Genomic DNA, 24,079 nt, shown 5'->3' with positions numbered 1-24,079 from the left:
GACCGAATGAAAATACTATTCTCAGTCATTGAATCGCTGTTAATCTTAATGATACAAAAGATCGATAATCGTAGAGTAACGAAGAAGACAAAGGAGGAAATATTTCTTTTGCGAAAAAGCTGTTGTAATTGAAGTTGTTTTTTTAAGAACTGAAGAAAGTTATCAAAGATTCGAAGGAAAAACTGTGACGACGATTTCTTTCTCTGAAGATTTTGTCGCGATTTAAAAACACTATAGGACAGAAAATTGTAACAGAAAATGCCAAAAAAAAACCCATTTTCTTCCCCCTTCAGAAGCCGTTGGGATTATCCTCAAACGTATGAGTGAATGCGGAATTGTCATTTTCAATGAAATTACCCATTCACCATCTGACAATATTAACTGTTACTATTATCATGAAATGTGTGTACTCCGAAAACGTGATATTGCTCCATTGCTTCTTGTTATTTGTGAGAAATTCCCGTCGGCAATTTTACGTTTTTTGCCATCGAGAAGGGAAAGAAATAACATTTTCTTTCACCGCTCGTGATCTTGGTTTGTCCGTGTGTTTTTAACAGAAAACTACGTTGAAATAAAATCATAGAAGATTAATGTGAGACCGACATTACACAAGCAACTAACTGTTCGCCTTTAGTCTTTGGAAAATTAACACTGCACTTATATCAACCAATGCTACCGAACAAATATCATCGAGACATTTTGATTGTGTACTTGACCGTGTTCGGGCGAAACTAACAACGCGCGATGTAAATATTGCGGAGGAAACGATATCAGATGTCGTTTTTTTTTTCTCAAATGATTGATTGATTTTATGTGGAAAGCAATAGTGGCATTAATGTTGATAAACATGTTGATTGTATTTTCTGCTTTTTAGATTGAAATGTAGACTGAAGTACACGTGACCGCAATATCAGAAACTTAGGTCTTAATGGTTAAATACGGACCGAAGCGTCCTGGGGAAATCTGGGGGAAATCCTCCAAAATCATTTTAAACTGAGAAACTATAGTGTCTTTAAGATTAGTTATTCGGAATAGAAACCAAAGGTTTTTTTCGCCGGGATTGAACAGGGAGTTTGATTTCGAAATCATCAATCGAAGTAGAGATGTGTGATCGGCGGTCGAGTTTACAGAATTTTTTGTTGAACCTAATTACACACATATCGATTACACGTACAAAGTGTGTATCATGACATTTCGCTAAGTATCGTCTCCCATGTCATGTTACTTTGGACAAATGAATAAATATGTTCCGTATGAAAAAAAAATGTCTTCTTTCGCTACGTTACCGGAGCGCTGTGGCGAATGATAAGAGCGTTAAGACGCAAGGTCATGTGGGTTCGAACCCGGTATACAGACCGTAGTGACACCACAACATACTCATATCCTCATCCTCTACCGTACCGAGAGAGGTAACTGACCTGATAGATTACTTCTGAACTCTAAACATGTGTACTTCTCCCTATGGTCCATACAAATTAAAAGTACCCTGTACTTTTCTCGCGAGGAAACCTCCCGGGGAAACCTGCACTACATAAGTGCTGATTTTGATTATTATGATATCAAAATCTGCGGTTTTTACATTCGGTTATTTTTCTTTTTTTACACAGGAATTATTTGAAGCGACAGAGAGAAGAGCAGGCGATGGCGAGACGACCAACGTTCCGCAGTTGTAGCGTAGCTCTACGTAACGCTAATACACCAGCGGCCAATAACCACGATAACGCTAAACAGGTAATTCAAAAAAATAGGTGCCAGCCGTGCCGTGCCATTTTATTGTTTTGAGCATCTCCTGGCAATCTTAACAATGAGTCAGTCTTATATCTGAACATCTAGTGACAGATGCTTCGTGCTTTTATATAATACTGGTGGCCGAATTTGAATGTACGTTTTCGATTATTCATAATACATTTCATCATTAACAGCATTGCGACATTCCCCAAGAATGCCTTCCCGAGTTTTCCAGGATTCGAACCTGGAATCATCTGACCCGTGTTCATGCGCGTTATCCATTGCGCCACAAGTCCAATATGATTTCTTTAAAAAAAATGTAAAATTGAAAATTTTATGTTTGAAATTCTTTACTGCCGTAAAACCTGTTGCCAGCGCCAGATTAGATCAATTTCTTCGTGCAACAAATGATAGCTAAAGACGAAGAATGACGAAGAACCTCATCCATAAGATGTCCTAAAATTGAATAACCGGCAGATGTAAACCTAACGATTCCGCTACTGGAAAGTTGTTTAGTGTCATCTTGCGTAAAACAAGCCTTCTGTTACTGTATCAAAATGTACAGGACATTTTACGAGAAATTGCTAAAAAAAAACGTTCTTGGCGTAAAATTGTCACCACGAAGGGCTTCATCGCAGACCCCAGACAAGATTCTGTTGATTGTCGGCTTTTAAACAACCTTAATCAACCTAATCGTTTTTGGACGGATGTTTAGTCTTAAGTACTATTTTAGACCGTGCCATTTGTTTCGTGGTCTTCCTACTAAGTCTTTTTCATCGTGGTTTTTGTGTTTTAGTTCCTATTTACTTTATATTAGCTGTGGTAAGTGAGGTTATGTTGACAACCTGTTCTATCGCACGAATTCCATTTATATCACTAAAAAGAAATGGATTTACCGTGACTTACAACAACACTGTCACAACACCTTTACCGCATGCTATGTGGTTTATCGTGTATTTCGAGTCGGTTTGACTTCCCCACGAAAACAGCTATGAATCTTTGAGTCTAAGCTAATCATTTATGACTAAATTGAGTTAATTCATGATCATCGGTCACTGATTTGAACTAAACCCAGTCCCACCGATATTACCTTAGATTCTAGTCACCGGTAAGTCCATGGATGGCACTTAAATCATTTCTATCGTCTGACCGCTCAGAGCACTGTCAAAAGTCGTCACTCTATTATTCTACGTACGGAAATTCTTCCTTTTTTTCTAGTTTTACTTTATTTCACTTTATGAAACACACCGATACACCCATCCACTATAGGTGGCGGCACAAATACGAATCCATCAAATATCACATGTACACCTGGGGCCAACTTATTATAGATATTGTGATAACGTTTTTGTTATATGATGATGATAAAAGATGTTTTTATTCCGAAAAGCTTTTTCGTCAAATATCTTCGCCGTCATGGGAGCTTCTTTGCTTGGTAGAATCACGTAGAATATCCATTGTTAAGTCATCTCCAGCAAACGACAAAGGATTAGATGGTGACGTCTCCGGGTGAAATCCTAGGACAAAAAAAACTAGAGCTGAAAGTTTGTTGATGCCTCGAAGAAAAATGACTACTCAAAATTCACTCAGATAGAAAATAAATATATTCAATTTACAAAACGAATGCCAAAATTTACAATTCACAATTCTAAATGCTATTTTGAAACGCCAACATTGATGACAAAGTGCACATATCGACTGACACAGTAGTCAGAAATAACGAAGTTTAGTTATCAATCTATATAAACATTATTGTAACCGGTTTTCGCGGCGTCGAAAAAAAGAACTACGAATCATTTCGTCATCTGCCCCGAAGCTGCAGTTTTTTAGCACCTCTGCAGTCACGGAATAATCAGTTAATAGTTTTTTACTCCGCCGTTGAAAAGTGCCCGATCGATGGTGAGCTGAATGTGGTGAATTATTCACACGATCCGTGTGGTCAGCAGTTATCCATCCCGGTGGCGTTTTTTCGCATCCGAACCGATATCATGTTTCGATACTCGGGGCTGATGTTGATAAAGACACGCGAAGAATCGTCGTAAAGTATGAGACGATGTTGTAAATGTCTATATATGTTATGGGCCAATCTCGTAAAGGCTGGTGCCATCCATAAACCACGGAGTTATAGCAACCTCCATAAAAACTCCATTATTGAACTTTCTGCAACAACTTTTGATTACTCTCATATGGAATGCATTTCTTGAAAAACACGCGCTGGTGAAATCCAGTGAATATGCTATATTTACTAATGGCCCGTCTTCTGAAGGTTTCATAGGAAATTTCACTACTTGTCTTGGGATTCTATTCGCAATAAATCAATCCTGTCATGTGGCGATACACATTATATTTGATAGCCAAACGATCCGAAGCTTATAAAACTTGACATCGCCCATAAATCTGCTTCAGCAGGAAAGCGAAAACCTCTTATTTCAATTGTCAGGAGATATGTCAATTTATGTTATTATTCGGTCTTATCTAATAAACGGAGATATCGGAGTTTTTTTCCGAACTGGCAATATTGTATATATTTGCCAGTTGCTGCCCGCGACGCGACAGTCTGGCAGACGGTTGGAAATATCTATATCGATATATCGTCGTCTTCTGCGCAATCTCTATCACCCTGAAAAGATGATTGAAACTTTCGCCATCACCACTTATAGAACTGATAGGATGTCTCTTTCTTGGGGATTAAAAACCAGGGGCCAGTTGCACAGTCGTGATTTAAGTCCAAAAGTGGTCTTAAATCTTAAGACAGGTCTTAAGTTGTTAGATTGGCTTTCTAACTTAGTTGGTCTTAGACTGGTCTTAGGTCTAAGCAATGACTATGCAACCGGCCCCTAGATGCTGGATTCCCGGTCGCTCAAAAGTTGGTTAAAAAGTGTTGCTCAAACAGCCGTTAGCTAACGACCGGTTAGTGCACGTTAACTACACGTTAGGAGTTAACCATCCTTTGGCCCCAGCTCGACCGAGAAACTAACATATCACTAAATATATATTACTTCATACAATCGAATAAATTGACGGTAGACTGATATTAATCTCAATATTTTGAGTTGACAAGTAAAACCCGCAGTTGATATTTAAGTGTTTATTTATTTAGTGAAATTTCCTCCGACAATGAGGAACAATGTCGAAGAAATTCCTTTTGCTTGTCGAAATCTTACAAATTACGCCATTCGCGTATTAATCTGTACTGTTATTCGTCGCCTAAACCAGAAAACGTATGTTGAGCCGCACAACTGCGACGGCTAATTCTCTAAATGATTCAGGTCAATATACGATCTTTCTTCACATCACGCCATCGGTCAAAAAAAGACGGTAGACATTAGTAGAATTCTTTGTGCGTCCACATCTCCGGGTATTTTCAAACATTTGGACATTATATACATGTCCAGCGTCTTAAAAACTAGATCTACCAGCTATCAACCAAGCCTTAGATATGGTTGTATAATAAATCGTCATGTTAGTCCAGATTGCCTAGCGGCGATCGCGCAATGTTTTGATTTATCGGATTAAGTGCTCTGGCTACAATAATTCTCTGAACTCAATCTGTGTTCGTATTTGATCAACGTCGTGGTTTCCACAACTTCCTCCTAAAATATGACGACATCGCAAATCTGTATAAACCAATTTATACGCGAATCCGGGAATGTGGAGAAACATATTTCATTTCCTTTCTTTAAATGTGTGTGTCCAAAAAATACTTCACAATTGATAGATTAAATGTAGATCTATATATAGATATATTCTTAATGACGTCCAATAATGTAACATTTCAATGAAAATGGATATCAATTTCAACTTGCGTTGTGCGTAGAAGAACCCTAGGTTCGATTCAGGTGATTGCATGAGATTGTTACTCATCATCATCATCATCATCATCATCATCATCATCAATATCACGGACTTATGGAGGCATGTTGAGGCCTATTGGTGTCCTTCGCTTGTACTCGCTTGGGACAATCTGAGTATGTCGTAGAAAATTATCCGAAGGACTTCCCGCCCTACTAAATTGGCACCAAAAGAGAACAGACGATTTTAGTAATATCATAATTTAAGTAAGGTCAACACTAGAGACAAATGTATAGCAGATGTCCAGTGCGGTATCCTTTCCTATTTTGACCCATTTCGAATCGTTATTTGATCAATTATTCCGACAGGTTTCATATCACGCGACGGCAGTGGCGGCGATTTTCGTGTTTCTACTGTCGGAAATCATATTAGCCTGACGTGTGATTTAAGATGATCTGAACGCCGCGTATATGGCGCACTTGTCGAAGCATACACTCAGATAAGTGGTTTCTCAACGTGACATATTAATGGCGAGCCGCTGATAGAATATTGTAACAATAAAATGTCGTTAGACGAGATACTTAAATCAACCCGAGCGGATGTCCCTCGGCAACTGCGACAACAAAATATTTTACTGTTTCCTGAATATGCACGTCAAACCCGTAGACAACGAGGCGTTATGGTATTTATACAGCTCCGGGACCGATTGTATACAGAAACGTGTAAAATCTGCTTGAAACCAAAATCATTCCTGTCGGCCATAAAAATCCGCGTTGCGCAGGGCGATTATTCATGTTCGACCTTTCGCTTTTGCAACGACGGCCAAGGACGTAGAGGCACGAGTGGCTGATGAAAAATGAGTTTTGATTTTCGGAGTACCAAAATAATCCGAATGTCTCGGAGGGCAGCTGTTGTCGCCCGCCGTATTTATTTAGTTGATTATTTCATTACCGAAACCTGACTTTCATAATGCGTGTAAAAATGAACTAAAATCTAGTTTATGCGTCAATGGTGTAGAGAAGGCTCTGACGATAGTTGAAAATAAGACAAAGTGACGTTGAAATCTGCTCGTAGAAACATTGTTATGTTGTCAAAGGGAATATCAGCGATATAATTCACTATATCAGTGCTGAGTGACAAGTGGGTTCGAGTCCTGCCGCCGGCTGCTTACAGTGTGCGGGCCACACTTCAAGGTCGTCCCGTCGTGAGGTTAAATGAACAATCCAAGACGATAAGTCTTTGGAAACCAAGATCCGAATGACGTTAAGCAAAACAAACAAAGTCTTATAATAGAAACGTTGATAAGAAATTCAGAATTCAATGATGTTTTTTTTTTAAACGTAGGATTATTCTAAGATGATTTAAATTCCGAGTTACTGGATGATATAAATCTCTTCCTTGTTGATACCAACAGGCGCCAAGTCGTCGCTTCCAACCAAATAGATAACAGTTCGTAGGACTAAACGTGTTGTTAAGGTCACTAGTTTTGTAGTTGAATATTGATCCGTTGCGTTAACGAAAACCGGTCACGTATCTTAAAGAATCCGTTTGCAGCTTACTACATGAGAAAATTACTTCAGTTTGATGCCGTCACCTCAGAAAACCGTCGCTATTTCAAAGACGCTGAACACGTTGGAAGCGAATGTATTCCAGTCCGATATCATCGATTTTCTTCGTGCATCGCAAAGTCGACGAGTTGAAGAATTTATATTATTACTATTTACCTAGTATCTATTATTATTTATACTATTTATTTATGGATTGAACTTTAGTTTATCATACCCGCGTATCTATATATTAAGAACGAGATGTCATGTCTTCTCGTCGGAGTCGCCCGTCTATTTCTGTTGGTTTAAACTATACATTAAACAGCATCGACAATGTAATACCCCTTACCCCGTGAGAATAAAACCGCACCGAATTCATGTTTACAGCGAAATTACTCACGCAAAGTGTCACTCACACTTCCCCTCCGTGCGACATTTTAGTTTGGTTTAGTTAAGTTTAGTTTAAGTTTACTCGGCAAACGGACATTCGCTTAACTTAGAGCACAGAAATTCTTACTGATGCACAATATAGGCAGATCAACTGATTACTAACAAAATAACGGCCCGAATAGTCACTGGGAAGCCCATGTTAGTATAACACATCGCTCACTGAAAATATTGATTTCAACCCAAGTTTTCACACATCTAAAACTCTTACACGAGCATTTCTATTATTTCGTTCACGATTATAATCAGTATACGAAATATCGTTGTAGTTTTTTGGTTATTATTCCTATTTTATTTCATATTATCTATATATATATATATTGAAAAAATATCTCGTTGTCACCACTCTAAGCTATCGCGCACACAGTATACAGGTACACTGACTGACAGCGCACCATTTTTGCGAAGCGATCTCACTGTAACTTGCGAGACAACAACCTGCAGCGAGATCTTCTTCTTCTTCTTAAATCATCGATCTCTCTCCGAATACGATACACACACCGCATATTCGTTCGATGTCGCTTGAAAATCTTGGAGCAAGCAAGCAAGCAATATGATGTATATCTCAAACTAATGCTTCGAGCATGAATTATTTAAATGCCGGCTAAAAACCGCCTGTGTATTTATTCTCTATGACGACTCTTATTGAAAAGCAGCAGAAGCGTACATCGCGCCTAGAGCTGATGTAAATCGCGGAAATTCGAGCGTCTCCTAATAAAAAATGTCACCGAATTCCGATGCAATTCTAGATGCCACTAATGATTACCGAGTTTAACCGGCTAATGTAATCTAGATCATCGGATTACGCATCATTCGTTTATCGGGAAGTTTTCCGAAATTTACGTCATTTGCTGTTTATTCAGTTCGTTTTCTTTTAAAAATTCTTACTTCATTAATCGCAAAAATTAGATTCAAACGATAAAACTTAAACTTAGACAATGGTCTTAATGGTAAAATTATCAAGTTTGCTTTGAGACTTAGATATGACAAAGTTGTCGAAAGGAGTCCGGTGAAATATGATAGAAAATGCATCACAAATAGTTTTTAGAATAAAGACCCAACAATACAGGACAAAACTTTCATAACAAAATGGCGGATATCAGCTAAAAATGGTTTATTCGTTGTAATTCTTTCTTCGAATAACTCATTCACATTTTAAAAGAATTATCAATTAAAATTGAATTAAGATTGAAATGAGATTTTCTCAACTAAAGAGGAAAACATATATTTCTTAACTACAATATCACTTTGTTGACAGGCAAGTTTCTAGATTAAAAATGGGTCATTTCGATTCTCATAAACATGAATTATAAGAATGATTATTTTTATAACGTGATACGAAAGCATGATTTTTACGAGCGGTTACTATAGCTAGCTTTCTCCTGTTGCCGCAGGAAACCAACCACCCGTAAATCCCGGAAAATTGGCCCCGAGCTGAAAGAACTGTGGACAGCAGAAAGAAGTCACTAAGCGTATATGAACAAGCTAGCTGGAGTCTGCTCAAGAAAATCAGCCTTAAGCCCTATCGAAACATGAAGTAACCAAAATCAATTAGATGAAATTTTGAGTTAGAATTCTATCGCGAAACTGGATCGAGGATTTCCTCGATATTTGCTAATATCATCAAATCTAAGTGAATCAACTTTTATCGAGTTAAAATGTTTTTCTATTGATACTTCGTTTACAAAGTGCTTTTCAATAACTATTTCTCTTCATGATTTTGCAGACACCGGAAATGACGCCTGATCGCTGTAATCAGGAATCTCAACTTCAAGACGACGAACACGAAGCTAATCCTTTACTTAAAACGGCGTCGTCATCTGCGCCGCCTTCCCCGAGTTTCGTCACCGACCAAAAGTGTGAACTGATCAAACAATCGGTAAGATACTTATCACTAATGAATATAAGTCGTACAACTTAGAATATCGATAATCATCGGAAATTACTTATTCAACTCTTTTCTTTCGTGATTCATTGTATAGTGTTTTAACTTCGTCAATAACTATAGTAATAATGTATTGATTCAATAGATCATAATTATTTAATTCAAATTACAATAATGATAATTTATTACTTAAAAGTGAGTTACATTATGAAAACTTCAATGCTCTTCACAAAATATAGAGAAAGATTAGAAATTACATAGAATTTGATAGATAAAGAGGCTTCTCTAATTGAAAATATACTAACTGGTGCTTAATGAGATATGGGGGAGTCAAACTATATAACCGTACAAACGGTTATTTTGAAGGTGTCCGATCGATTATTAACATTTTGTACTATCCAAATAAAAAGTTTCTCCGATTTAAAGTGTTTTAACAACTGCCGCTTTATAAAGATAAAAGGGATTCAAACTATATATATAACCGTGTAAATCGTTCTTATATCCGGGTATTTTCAATGTGCCCGATCGGTTATTAACATATTTTTCCATCCAATGACGTGAATTGCGATATCCGAGTAGCACAACAAAAGGGTGTATATTAGACTACGCATTTCTACTCGGTAGTGTTTAACCGTGTAAATCCGTCAAGGATCATTCGTAAAACTTACCGACTCTAGACCGACTCGAGTAGCGTTTTACGAGTAGTTTTACTACTGTAAGAGGGTATGAGACTAGTGTATACAACCATTACAAATTATCAACACTATCTTCTCGACTGATCGTGTTTCACGTGGATTGAAAAATCGTTTTTCAATTCTCCATTTCAACATTTTTTTTAATCTTATTTCTTGTTTTCGGACTTATGAAAAAAGGTTTTCGCCTTTCAACTTTTCAATCATTCAGTCCCTTCCTATGTTTGATTCTTGTATGAATATCTCGTAACTTTATTCTTGATCAGTTCGCCTGATGATGGCTATTCATAGCCGAAACGTTACCAATTTACTACATGAACTTTTCGTCTTTTGCTGAAATCATTGTGGGATTTCTTATGTTTGATAACACCTGTTTTTAGGTTCGCATTCAATCAATTTGTTTTTGGAATCTGAAACCAGACGCACACAGTATACTCGTTAACATGTTTTCGACTAAACTGTTTCTTTTTCGGCGACACTAGAAGACGACAAAAAAAGATACGTGGCGACGATTGTGTCAAAATTAATGTTTTCGAAACCTCAAATGTCTCTCGTTTCGTGTCTTTGTATGTCGGTTGTTTATGCGTGTCTGCTGTCAGACAGTGCAACAAGGCCGGGGTGAAATACTATATCCCCACGGCTTTACTGGTATTCTTTGAAATCACGAAATAACCTCAGCGCGCTGTGTTGTATGCACACCGTGTCTCCGACACAGCTAATGCGTCGTCGAGGAAAATCCTTCGGTAAACTTTTATTCGGCAAATGCTTTCGATATGAGCTAATGAAATACCGTACACGACCTAGGTCGGCCTGTCTGGAGGCTGTGTATTGTCTCCTGGCAGGCGATACGGCGATTTCCGTCGAGGAAACCCGCCGATCTTCGATTTTCGTGATATCGTACTCTTTCTCGCTGAATCCGAATCTATAATTGCTCAATAAATGGCAGACGAACCGTCGTAAAAACCGATATTTCAGCGAAACAGTTTCGTCGCCATCATCTTCATCTTCGGGCCGTCGTGTTGGTAATATAGGGCGCTGAAATATCATTGATGACATGTGTTTAGTTCCATTCGGATTATCACCAGAAAATAGATGATTTCTAAATGTCAGATTTCTAGCTATTCAGCTCTTTGGGGAGAAAGTTCGACGACGTTTATATCCAATTCATATCCACGTTTCTTTCTAACGGCGCTAACTGTGAATTAACTCGCATTCTCCAACAGTCATTCGAAAATATCTAGCAGAATATATGATGATACATATTTAAGCAGCGAGTAACAGAAAGCCGACTACATTTCTTATTTTCGATTTGCAACCGACGATATTTCTAATTTTGATAAATGTATATTGTTAAAATAGGCGTGAGAAGGTGGATGAGACTTTGGTAGGTTTATATTTGTTTTTCGTTCTTTCGAACCTGGAAAATGTGGCCAACCCTGGTGGTCAACCCTGCACTTGCTTTTACCATTACAACGGTCGAAAAGTAGACATTGTTAGATTGGACGATAAGAGATCGAGCTGAACTAACTGTGCCCTAAGTAATTACTACTCATAAACCGTGGTTTCAATGGACAAGTATAACCGCCTAAATAAAGACTCACAATATCAAGAAAAATCTACCAGAGAATATGACTCAATAATTCTGAGCCATTTTCAATACCGATTCAGTTTACTGATACGCCAAATATTTTCATACTTTTTCTTCATTATTCTCAGTTGACTGATACTTCATAGTATAAGGTTTCACGTCAATATACTTGACCGTATTTTATATAGAAATATTCCAATTTTCGCCACGTTTTCTTTTAAGTAGATATAGAAGGAAAACTTTCAATATAAAATCACGATCTTCATCATCGGATGTTTTTTTTAGATATCGGTTATTTGCACGCTTTTCATCTCCTTTCATATTTGAAAATTCTTGTATATACAGAAGTGTGTCGATATACGCGCACTTTGAAGGGGGCAACGCGGAGGAGCTATTGCATTTGCTGTGTAACGAAGCGTAGATTTATCAAGAGGACCACATATCACATTTTATGGGAATTGTGTCAGGCTCTGCCGTCGTAACAGTCTCAGACAACATACATCACACATTACTAATTTGACCGGCCAAGTGACATGAAGCACAAGCTAAGAGCCGAACAGTGCGTATGCATGTAATGGAGAGGGGTAGCAGTTTAGTCGGGAAATGTGACAAGGATAAAGATACGAAACCTTCACTGAAACTGAAAAACGACATCATTGTTTATCCATGGGGTGTCTCGTACATTCGCGCAATGTTTTGAAGGGAAAGTTATCCTTAGTACTACTTATGACCATGTTCGATTTTTGAGGGAATAATTTTTGTAATAAAGGAAAAGCTTTTTGAAACTGAATTAGAATTTCGAATCGTTTTCACAGTAACAGGGTACGAATGACTGCATTAAACTTGAACTCTGTTTTCTTGAACACAACGAAAACTGTTGTCACTTGTACTTTTCACCATTCGTGACAAGTGGACCTGAGCACTGATACATACACCTCATTAATAACTATAGTCTCGACCAAAATTTATTCCATGAAAAATTCCAATCAATTATCATGACTTCACGGTAACGCATCATATCTACCAGGCCATGGGGAAACAAACCTATTTTTCAGAAGATTCTATCAAAAGCAAAATAAGCATCGTTGTTGACATCCCAATCGATCGGAGCGTTTTAGGTGCAGTGACGAATCCAATAATGTTCTCCCGTAGCTGTAGCGAGTTTACGAAAAAAAAAATGAAAATCGAGTGCATTAGCAATTTTTTCCGACGCAAACTTTGTACCGCGCGTATCAGCTTGCGTCGCCATCGATCAGACTTACCTTGCAATTGATCGAATTACCCGGATCAATAATTGATAGGACAGGTAGATTGTCGGGGGCTATTGGGAAATATGACCGTTATACACCGCGGGGTTTCATTGCTATTAGTCGTAGCAATTATATCGGCTATCATTAGTAACTGGTGAAATCCTGTACAGTCGAGCTAATTATTAGATTACATGAAACCAAACGCGAGTTGAAATATCGTCTTGAAATGTGAATTTGATGAGTACAGTTCGCGGTCGCATCGGCACAAAACTAATTCCTTACTCAGTGTTTAATCACATTTAATTACATGCACGTCTGGTAAACAGTAAGCGTTAATTGAAGAAGTCCCAATAAGAATTAACGCCGGCATATTTCATCGCTGGGTCCCCCGTGGATATGTTTTACGACCGGACGCCTTGGGAAACTTTAGAACATGTAAAACATAGATAGCATAGGTGTTTAGTCTGGAAACTCTTATAAAGAATATCCACTTCTCTAAGGATGATTTCTAATTACAAAGTCAGACATGCGACCTGTAATCTGTTCTATGCGATACGAGGTGAAGTGGTACAGAGTCTGGCTGTAATTCAATTTTGAGGCCGAAATTCTTGTTCGTTGGAATTAAGTATGTTCGTGTTCTTTTAGTAAACAGTCTGTTGAAACATCAAACGGTTTTTTATCGTCTTTTTCTTTTCCCCAACGGCAAACAAACATCAAACTCAACCGTCAATAAACTTAATGGAAAATACCAAGTGACAAAGGTAACTCTTAATGGTGCCTCGTTTTTTTCTACGTCTTTTTAAAGGTTTCTCTCGAACATCGTCTAAAACGAGTTGCACGGTTGCTTTACCGTAATTGAAAATAAGCCGACTGTGTGTCTCTTGTAGGCTGAAAACAGGCTTTAAATTTTTAGCGTCAGAATATCTTGTTTAGGAAAAAAAAACATGCTCGGGTGTTTATTACATTACTAGCTGATGATGTGTTGAATGACGGTTAGAAGTCGGTAGAATGTTGGAAGAGTTACAGTTTATGTAGGAAATGTAGCGACATGTCTACATATGCCGACCGGGTCATCTTTTAAGCGCAGTAGAAATGAGAAACACGGTATCATTTTTGAACATTTTTGAACAGTCGACAGAACGCTTCCTTCACATTCAGTCACGTTATTGAAGCAGTCGTAGAAATCTATCTCGTTTCCTTAGATATTCTTTAACCTTGACCCGCATTAGCAGGCGACCGACGCTCAACCCGAGTAATATCACGCATTCTGGTCATCAGGTCGATGCCGCGCGACGTTTCGAGGTCGCGCGGGTCAATCTTTTTCTCATTACGTACCGATGTTTGTCTGAGATGCGCTCGTTACGTCGACGTCACGAACGGATGAGACCACGACGCCGTGATCGAAATTCATCGCAATCCGGTTACATCGGCATTAAACTTTTTTACTCGCTCTCCAGCAGTATTCATCGCGCCGTCTGCAATAGCCCGTAATGGTTTGAATTATCACCGTATAATATCAGATAAATTCCTGCGGGTGCGAGATACATTCTAGAAGGTACTTCAGGTCAGGATTAATCTGACCCGCGAGGTGATTACCTTCTCTTGTTGAACGACGTGTTGAATAATAATCAGACTATCATGTTGTGCATGTCCCAGTCATATATCAGACTACGTATCCAGGCTGTGTATTCTGTATTTGGGCATCGTCAGTGTTGAGGCCGTACAAAAGAAATAGATCGTTTCTTTTATCGGGATTCGAGACGATGGGGATTTCACAGACAAAGTAAAGCCTTCTTATAGCTTCATTAGTATCATGTTATCGTGACTTGCCATATCAGTTCAGAGTTCATTTATTCAAAACCACATGAGTTTGGTTCCCGGGACTTTCTTGTGTCCATTTTCAATATATTTTGTTCGTATTTGTATTCCTTAATTTTTTTCCTTAATTCGACAAACTCCAAAAGACAACAAAACACCGGATCATTCGTGGAGAAAATCTGTTCTTTTTCAATGAAATTTGAACTTGATTTTTAGGCTTTCAAATCAGACAAGTCGAATATAGATATAAGATTCGCTTTCTCAATCAGTGTTTGGTGTAGATTTCACTGAAAAGTGATTTGATAATGAGAAAAGTCGATTCTAGTTTAATTGAAAAGTAGGAAGAAATTGAAACGCGCCGCGGTAGCCCGGTGCCATTAGCGATCCCCTGGTATTTCATCGCTGAATCCCCGCTTTCTACAGTAGCCATGTGATTCATTAGTATCCAATTCGATTGTTACAATACATGAAAAAATTAACGATAAAAAAGTACATAAATACATATTTGACTTACATGTGAGCTGAGCACTGTATCACGTAAACAGTCTTATGATTTTACCAGCAAAAGTATACAGATTATGTAGTTTTACTCTAGTCGAATAAAAGTCGTATAAAATCTACAGTCTTTTTACCATAAATCTTCTTCGTTTCGTGTCACGGTCGTTTATTCGGTGCAATTGCGTTTGAAATAAATAGTAAATATTCAACGTGCTCGGTTCAACTAAACGTGCTGCTGTTTACAACACGATATTGCACTTTCATCGATTGCTACCGAGAAAAATAAAGATGCACTGCGCAAACTAGAGGCCTAACTATACAGTTCTACGTGTAATTGATGGCTCTTCTTAATTCGGTAAAAGATGCAATTTATTATCGGTGTGTTTCCGAAATGGGACTGCGCGAGCGCGTGAGAATGTTCGTTCATTAGTTCGACGCCAATTCGCGTCATGACCTAATTTTATTACGTGGCAGTTCAACTCTGTCACTCGATACACACGATTCCACTTCCGGTGCACGAGTGATGTAAATGTCACGCTACGCTCCACTTTACTAGCAGCACCCGGCGTCGAGAAAGCACGTCACCCGATGACCAATCCCAATACAAACCTCGGAGCATTGTTTCGATATAATTATACCGCGGTAACATTCCAACGTTGCAAATGATGCCCGTGAATTTTTGAGCGTGTAATTCCACCGAAACATCCGCACCAGGGCCGTAACTAGCATTTGTTGCCACTTTCCGATTCTGAAAATTCTGATATTCGAACATTCCCACGGACGATTCAAGTCAGTTTTCACCGTTGGTCTCTGGTTACAATTTCCTCAATATGCCCAAAGCCTACAGAATACAGCTATTTTGGTTACAACATCAACTAAGAATATAATATGATCGCTAGAACGATGAAGAAGAAGTTCCCTCCAAAACCTTTACCTAGCATAATTTGGTAAATGATCTCTATCACGGATTGAACTAGTAGAAACGAAATGCAAGAATATGTGATTTATTCTATGAATTGATCAACTTAATCAATCATCAATGAATCCCCTGTATTTGGAAACAAACACAAGGCCCTTCATAGTACGAGGCTCCTGGAACCATAAAACGGGAATTAGTCAGCTTATTCAGCCAATCAGCCGATCAGAATGGTCACCGGTGAAAATATCTCCATCGCTGAAACAATATATTCTTCAACTCTATTTTAGAATAAATTTTCCCCTGCCCGCTTATGTGTACAGTTTACGGCGGCCATCGACCACGAGATCGATTTTGTTTGTAGAGATGGAACATGTTCAAATAGATCCCGAACATCGTCGGTTTGTGCTGTCTGAAATTGATAAACACGACGGTACCTTCCACCGTGAATCAGTTCGCAGACGACGTCGACGGTTCGTCTTCATCGATTCCTCACTTTCATTTCTTTTCAACCGTTTTAGTTTCAACGGAAAATTTCTTTGCCGCGTAAGAACTTTCATCGATGATAATAAGCGTGGTTTATATCGTGCTCGAGCCGGGCGCCGGTTTTGTTGTCGTTGAAATCACTAACATTAGCGCGAACCAATCTGTTAAGTGATTCCAATTAATGAATCTAGTCTGAAATCGAGTGGATCGACAGTACACGGGGCCACAACGCTGGACCGTAAACATATAAAGTGCACTTCGCTCAAGTCGCAGATCTTTTGAGATCGTACAAAAATGTGTCCGACTTAGTGATATCCGAGTTTGGCGTTATGTATTTCATATAAACATGTAGTATCACAAAAATATTTTAAAAATATCCAAGTCGAACGGTTATCCGACGAGTTGAACGGTTATCCGACGAGTTGATCGGTTATCCGACGAGTTGAACGGTTATCCGACGAGTTGATCGGTTATCCGACGAGTTGAACGGTTATCCGACGAGTTGATCGGTTATCAGGGTTGGGTGGAGTCTTATACTGTTGTCGATTATGATAATATAAAACGCTCTTTATCTTTCACAGAGTTACGACTTGGAATATATGGAATACGAAGAGGACGGATTACTGAAATCCAGCGCCATTCTGGAAAATATTCGCGAAATCGGGGAAGGCAACACGCCCGGTATTACTTGCAGTCTCGAACTAGATAAATTGCAAGACGGGCGAAATTGCTATAATAACAATACCGAGGCCAGTTTCTACGGCAACGGATATTCGGCAGACTGTGGTGAACTGCCCAATTTACGGGATTTACAAATATATAATACAGCTTTATGTTTAACGCAATCTGATACGAGTGTATCATCATCATTGGATAATTATACTTATTGTTACGGTAATCAAATGGAATATACGTGTGACGTCGGGGGGTGCTGCAGGGACGACTATAGACCCTACCGGGCGGCAACACCGCCGAAAGTGTTGCCTCACGCGCCGTGTCTAACGCGGCAGCACCCCGTCGACGAGTTTTTGACGATGGATAAGCTACAAGTGCCGCACGATAGTCGACAATTTAACTTGGTTTCTAGTTCGAGTAGCAGTGATAGTTTGAACAACGAAGGCGATTACCTCGATTCGAGCAGCGATGAAATGTACCCGCTGTACAATAAAGAAAGTATTAGCGAAAAACTGAACGAAATGTGCGACGATCTTTTCGACGATATGTTGCTCGACAATCGGGCGAGTATTGCCGATCTGAACGAGTTCGATAACCTAGTCCTGTCGTTGCCGACCATTCCCGAGGGTAGTATAGAGTACACGGATAGCGACCTGGAGACGAAAGGACTGAACGAGTGCGATTCGATTTCCAGTTCACATTGGAACAACGCTTTCGACCAGTGCGACGGCAATGCGGACGAATCGAATATCGATAATCGCAAACCGGATATCGTTAGCAGCGTGAAAACGCCCCCTGGAGGCGGCGGGGATAATCAGGCGTTTATCGTCGAATCGGAATCGGTAGACGACGACGAGGAGGGATGTGTCGGTATTAATAATCGCACGGGCACTGATGAGCGCACGTTATTACTGAGTAGCTTCGAAGGAATGGAAAGCACGCTCGTATAGAGAGGTATTCATCATTACATGGACAACATGAATGCAGAATCTTATCAATTCTAGGATTAGGTATTTCTGTTGGAAATCGGAGCAGTATATATATATTGTTACGCATAAACAACAAGCTGTTTATAACTACTGGCCAAGTGGACTAGTACTAGAAATCGTGAAAATCAGTTGACCAATAGAATTAGTCCACTTGGCCAGAGGTTAGTCATTTATTACTCACCACAGTTGTACAACTACTGGTCTATTGGGAAACATGATTTTACAAAAATGTACCAGATGGCAGTTCTACTAAAGTCGGTGGAATAAGAGGGCGGAAAAAAGATATGTTATAAGATGGTTCCTTTTCTGACACATCGGGTTCAGTTTGTTGTTGCATAACAGCTTGTATTTTCGTAACAATAATAAAAGAAGTTTCGGAGCTGAATGATGAGCGTTGTGAAATGTATTGTTTGTCGTGTGAACGTCATAATCTGACGTCTATATACAATACAACAAATCTATTATGAATTTCATGACTATGACAACCATGCCATTATTAGAGTATTTTCAACCCAAACGTTCCCTCATTCTGATTTATGACGATATTCTTTCCATTTTTGATCAAATAATTTCACCAAATTTTGAATTGAATGATTACACGAGTTCGCGACCTCACCGAAATACCTCTATAGAATATCTAGCGGCGCTCACTTTCTCAGCGTACCCTAACAGCAGATTAATGACGCAGTGAATTTGCGTGTTTGTGCCCCATTATCAAAACGTGGTTTTCTGTAATACCGTTGGGACTGTGTCGAAAATCTATATTGCATTTACTACGCGATTCAGCGCGGAAATAGTCACGGAATTCGATTAGTGCCGCTTTTTAACCGTCAAATTCTGTTCAAACATTACTAATTTCGTCTCGTCAGCCTCATTTCGTCCGCGATTTTTTCTCCTTAGAAAAAAAAACGAAAAATCGATGTCGAACACAATGACCCTCTTACAGAAATGGGAGCATTAAGTGTGGTTGGCTATTTGCTTTAAATTAAGTTCTTGAGTTTCTTTTAGCGATGAAAGCAACAATGAAACCCATTCCACGAGTAATATTTGTCTTCAGAGTTGAATAATTGAAAATTATTTATTTTTAAGCGACAGTTAGCGATGAGAAACACAATCAACTTCCACTCTAACAGAACTAGGTCGTGTAGTGCATTAATTTGTTGGTAAAGATAAAGAACTATTTTTAAACGTTTTCTTAAAACGCTTGTTTACGACGATATTTTCTCCGAGCTCATGTCGTCTTGTATCGTGTCAACAAGAAACCAATGAACAACGAAAAGCACTCTCCAACAACGACATCCATCGAAATGTCTCAAATGTGAAAGTTCGGTCGCGCGTAAGCACCGTAGATACATTCAATCGGGTTATCATATATTTACAAACCTCAAATCATGACTTCGCAATTTGCAATATTTGATATACGAACTTCCCGAAATTGATGTAATTCTAGTTGATGCATTTGCTAATATTTGATGAGCATTAGTTGTGTTTTCGCGTCAAGTAGGAGACGTATCGTACGGTAGGCGCATCATTCACTGTACCTGGTTTATCTGTTTAGTTAGTTTGATCGGGGGAAGTTGTTCGTATTTGATATGTCGAGAAGTTGTACGTTGACAAGAATCTGTTTATGTAAAATCTAGTCAATGGTGGCCCACCGATTGAATAGTGGCCCACCGATTGAAAGGTGGCCCACCGATTGTATAATAAGGTATTGTTATAATATACATAATGATCTCTGACACCGTTGAACGGAATTAATGTGCATTTAATGTTGTTTTGTGGTGATTGAAATATATAATTTAACTCCACAATTTTCTCAATTAACAATTTCTGCAATATAAAACTGGGTAATTGCCTAAAGTTTGCCGACATAAATGAACATTGGACACAGACGTCATGACATTTTCGAATGGGAATTCGTGTCAAGAAATAACATATGTGCACAGATGTCAACATACTTTAAGGCATATTATAGACGTGTGACTTAAAATGTAAATGCGGATATTTGTTGCTGTACTATCGGTATAATTACTCATTTGTATGTAGATGTTTAGTTCTTTCAATTGAATTTGAGCTCACGTGATGCTGGAGTTATGTGGTGATATCTCGGTACATTAAACATGGCATGGCCCGGTGTGTTGATTTCGTCGTAATTTAAACATTTATGAAACGTCCGCGCATTACAGGCTACTTATACTCATTTGCTATATGAGCGTTTTGTTTCAGTAGTTACCGCGTGTAGTTAAATCCCCGGCTCCGGCAGGGATTCGAACGTATTGGCATCGAGACTCGCCACAATACGAAACCATGCCACACTAGCCCGAGTGCGCAAGATTATGTCATTATTAGCCAATCAGAAATCCTTCCAGTTAAACTATCCGTGAAAATTGCCTCAGCGATTACAACGGGCAATCTGATTGGTGCCACAAGTCTACGTGTGGCGAACCTGCGCACCCCTCGCGCCGTGGCTGAGTGTATAGCGATACTATTAGGTTCGAATCCCGGCCGATTGAGGATGCCTGTGTTATGCAAACGATATTCTTGATAACTGTAGATATGAATTCAGTTGTGCATTACTCACTTCGTATAGAATAGCACGACAGGTAATATTGTATGGTGGCTGATTCGGACCAAGTAAAAGATACCCGATGCAATACGCCATGCAAGAAAGAAATCTTTTCGTTTTTGCGTCCTGTGTACGGTATATATAAGTTTAGGTTTTTAGTGTAGTGTGATAAGATGCAGCATCTTCATTTTCATTACTTTGGTCAAGACGGCTGTGGCATTTCGACCTAGTTTATCTAGTTTTAATACAATAATCAATAGTTATCGAGAATATCGATGCAAACACATGTTCATATAATTACATTTCTGTATGTAAAGAAATAGCGTTTTTGGGGCGTGTTTCGTATTTCTGATATTTCATTATTTCTAATAAATGTCAAGCAGCAGGGGCGCACTTTTCGCATAAATAAGTAAATATTGTTTTAGAGTACATGCGCAACCCTTGAGCAACTGGCGCCCGCGAATGAACCGTGTAAAACAAAGTTTATAACGAAAGCATATCCTACGCGACTCTTCTGTTGAATACAGCTACCTTTTAATCAAATAAGACGCAAAACGATATTGGAATACACATCGCAAGCCAAACAGTCTAATGTCAACACATTTCTTTTTCAGTTTCTTCTGTGAGCGTTATACTGTAGTTGTGGGTCCAAAAACGACGAAGATCCACGGCTCCGCGTATAGCCGCGGCTCCGCGTATAGCCGCGGCTCCGCGTATAGCCGCGGCTCCGCGTATATCCGCGGCTCCGCGTATATCCGCGGCTCCGCGTATAGCCGCGGCTCCGCGTATATCCGCGGCTCCGCGTATATCCGCGGCTCCGCGTATATCCGCGGCTCCGCGTATAGCCGCGGCTCCGCGTATATCCGCGGCTCCGCGTATAGCCGCGGCTCCGCGTATAGCCGCGGCTCCGCGTATATCCGCGGCTCCGCGTATATCCGCGGCTCCGCGTATAGCCGCGGCTCCGCGTATATCCGCGGCTCCGCGTATAGCCGCGGCTCCGCGTATAGCCGCGGCTCCGCGTATAGCCGCGGCTCCGCGTATAGCCGCGGCTCCGCGTATAGCCACGCCAATGCGTCGATAATGTTTTTAGACAATATGATGATACTAAAAATACGTTGTGAAATATTTTCTCTGTGTTTACTTTTTATATAAATATAAATAATGATGATCAATAATGAAACGAAATAAATAAAATTTAGTATTTACAGTTTGTGGTTTTGTGTAGTGTAATTGGACGAAGAAGTCTTATGGTCGTTTCTGTTTTTCAGTTTCGGTTCTACAGACAAAACTAATTCTATTCACACTAATTACATACAATAATAGTAATAACTGAGAGTCATTTCAAATTCATTTTCAGCTAATTATTTCTAACTTATCGATAGCGATAATATAATAGTAATGAAATAACCGAAGGAGCACAATCAGATTCACCCACACCTCGCATTTTTGCCGGAGTTCGTGATTTTTGATTACAGGCGTTGTGTCTAAACAAGCTAGAATTGATAGTTTGAGGAGTAATGCAAGATGGCCTAAGAAAGGCAGGGTAAAGAAAGTTCAGTTTTATTTTTTTACATCGGTATATGTGAGGAGAATGGAACGAGATGGGTAGATTGCGCCGATGACGTAGAATGACACAAATATACAATCAACGTTCACAAATCGTGCGATATTTTTCACAAGTAAACACAGTCGTATCATAGCAATATGCAAACAATCTCCACGCAATAACAATATAATGTGTTATATGAATATGATCTTTGTGATCTGAAAATTGAGATAGCGTGACATACCGGCTACATGAGTGTTATTGAATTTCAATCGTTAGATCATTGGTAACCAGGTATACGAACTGTATTGTAAACTATTTACGTATGCAGATCCGGGACGCAGAAGGTACGCTAGGTTTTCAGGAATTAAATCATGGATCGTAAGTTAGGAATTCGAAAAATCTTTGTAAAATCGATCGGAATTCGACGCGCGAAGATTATCATTTATTGAATTGAAATGAAAAGCGCTATGTCGGGTGTGAATAATGCTTCCGCCGGTTGGAATAATGAAACAAATGACGGAACGGCAGTCTAGTGGCCAAAACATTAACTTAGAAAGTGACAATTTAGAATTTCCGATGTTTTTAGACGCAATAGACTCGACTAAGGAGCGGCTGGTGATGTTAGGTCGCGAAAGGCGGTTATCGAACGAGGTGAATGATAATATAACACCAGACTGTAGCGAGGATAGCGCGTTAATCAATCCTAGTATAGCGGTCAGTGTTAAATATCAAAAACAACCGTACCATCGCAATATAGGCAACAATCAACAAAAAACTTACAATTCGATCGCTTGTAAATTACCGCAGATCAAACTAAAGACTGTAACGCAAAACGACGCGAAGAACGTAGTGCCTAAAAAGACCTTTAAATTACCCGTAATTTCCTCGAAATCACCGTTAGCGAACAACAGGACCGACAAGGAAATGTGTTTATCACGGAGGAAGACGCATGATTGGAGATCGTACCCGCGCAAACTGGGCACGTATCGTTACCTATAAACATTACAGTTTTCTCATTTAAACTGATATTTGACGTTGAAGAAATTTCGTAAACTGAATGATTATCTTTTTTATTTATTTATTTTCATTATTTGAAATTAATTTTACAAACAGAAGCTCCATCTTAAATGTAAAAAATACACGGGATTAATGAATAAATTAACAATTTTCGTGGAACTGGATCCTAAACTGCTTGTCTTCTTTCATCGCTGTATCTGTTATGTAACAAAACTTCATAATTCCTAATACGGAGCCTAAGTATTTAATTTGGCAGGTATTCTTTACATATTTGAAGCAACATTAATTTAAAAAGTCACCTTAATCTCTAGTTCAATATAAAACTTTGCATTGCATTCTTTGTCACATATCTATTCGCCATGGAATGCATTTCAAAATAGGGAAAATCTTACGTGTCAATAGATTTCTTCACCAGCTAGAACACGATTTTTCGATTATCTTAAAAGTATATCAATGGTCCAGCTGCTACAACAAAAAATAGTGTCGGTCTTATTAACTGTTTACTGCGTTCCCCGCACACTTATTTATTGATTGAATAGAAAGACTGCTTGAAATGAGAGATGAATGATATAAATGTATGAACTGTCAATATGAATAAATCTGCTACGACATATACGAACTATTCTTGGTGAAAAA

At 39.0% G+C, this 24,079-nt stretch overlaps 1 protein-coding gene across 1 annotated transcript; it reads left to right on the top strand.

Moving 5' to 3' along the window:
• Positions 1 to 1,612: 1,612 nt before the first annotated feature.
• LOC141908876 (uncharacterized) lies at positions 1,613 to 18,586 on the top strand. The gene is made up of 3 exons (XM_074799138.1): positions 1,613 to 1,731; positions 9,241 to 9,393; positions 17,229 to 18,586. Exons 1-3 carry the CDS (start codon positions 1,642 to 1,644, stop codon positions 18,270 to 18,272), a joined length of 1,287 nt encoding a protein of 428 aa, XP_074655239.1. The 5' UTR covers positions 1,613 to 1,641; the 3' UTR covers positions 18,273 to 18,586.
• Positions 18,587 to 24,079: the final 5,493 nt, after the last annotated feature.

The sequence above is a fragment of the Tubulanus polymorphus genome, chromosome 7 (assembly GCF_964204645.1).
Source record: "Tubulanus polymorphus chromosome 7, tnTubPoly1.2, whole genome shotgun sequence".
Classification (NCBI taxonomy): Eukaryota; Metazoa; Nemertea; class Palaeonemertea; order Tubulaniformes; family Tubulanidae; genus Tubulanus; species Tubulanus polymorphus.
The sequence above is the reverse complement of the archived record's forward strand: the minus strand, read 5'-3'. Positions and strand labels throughout refer to the sequence as shown.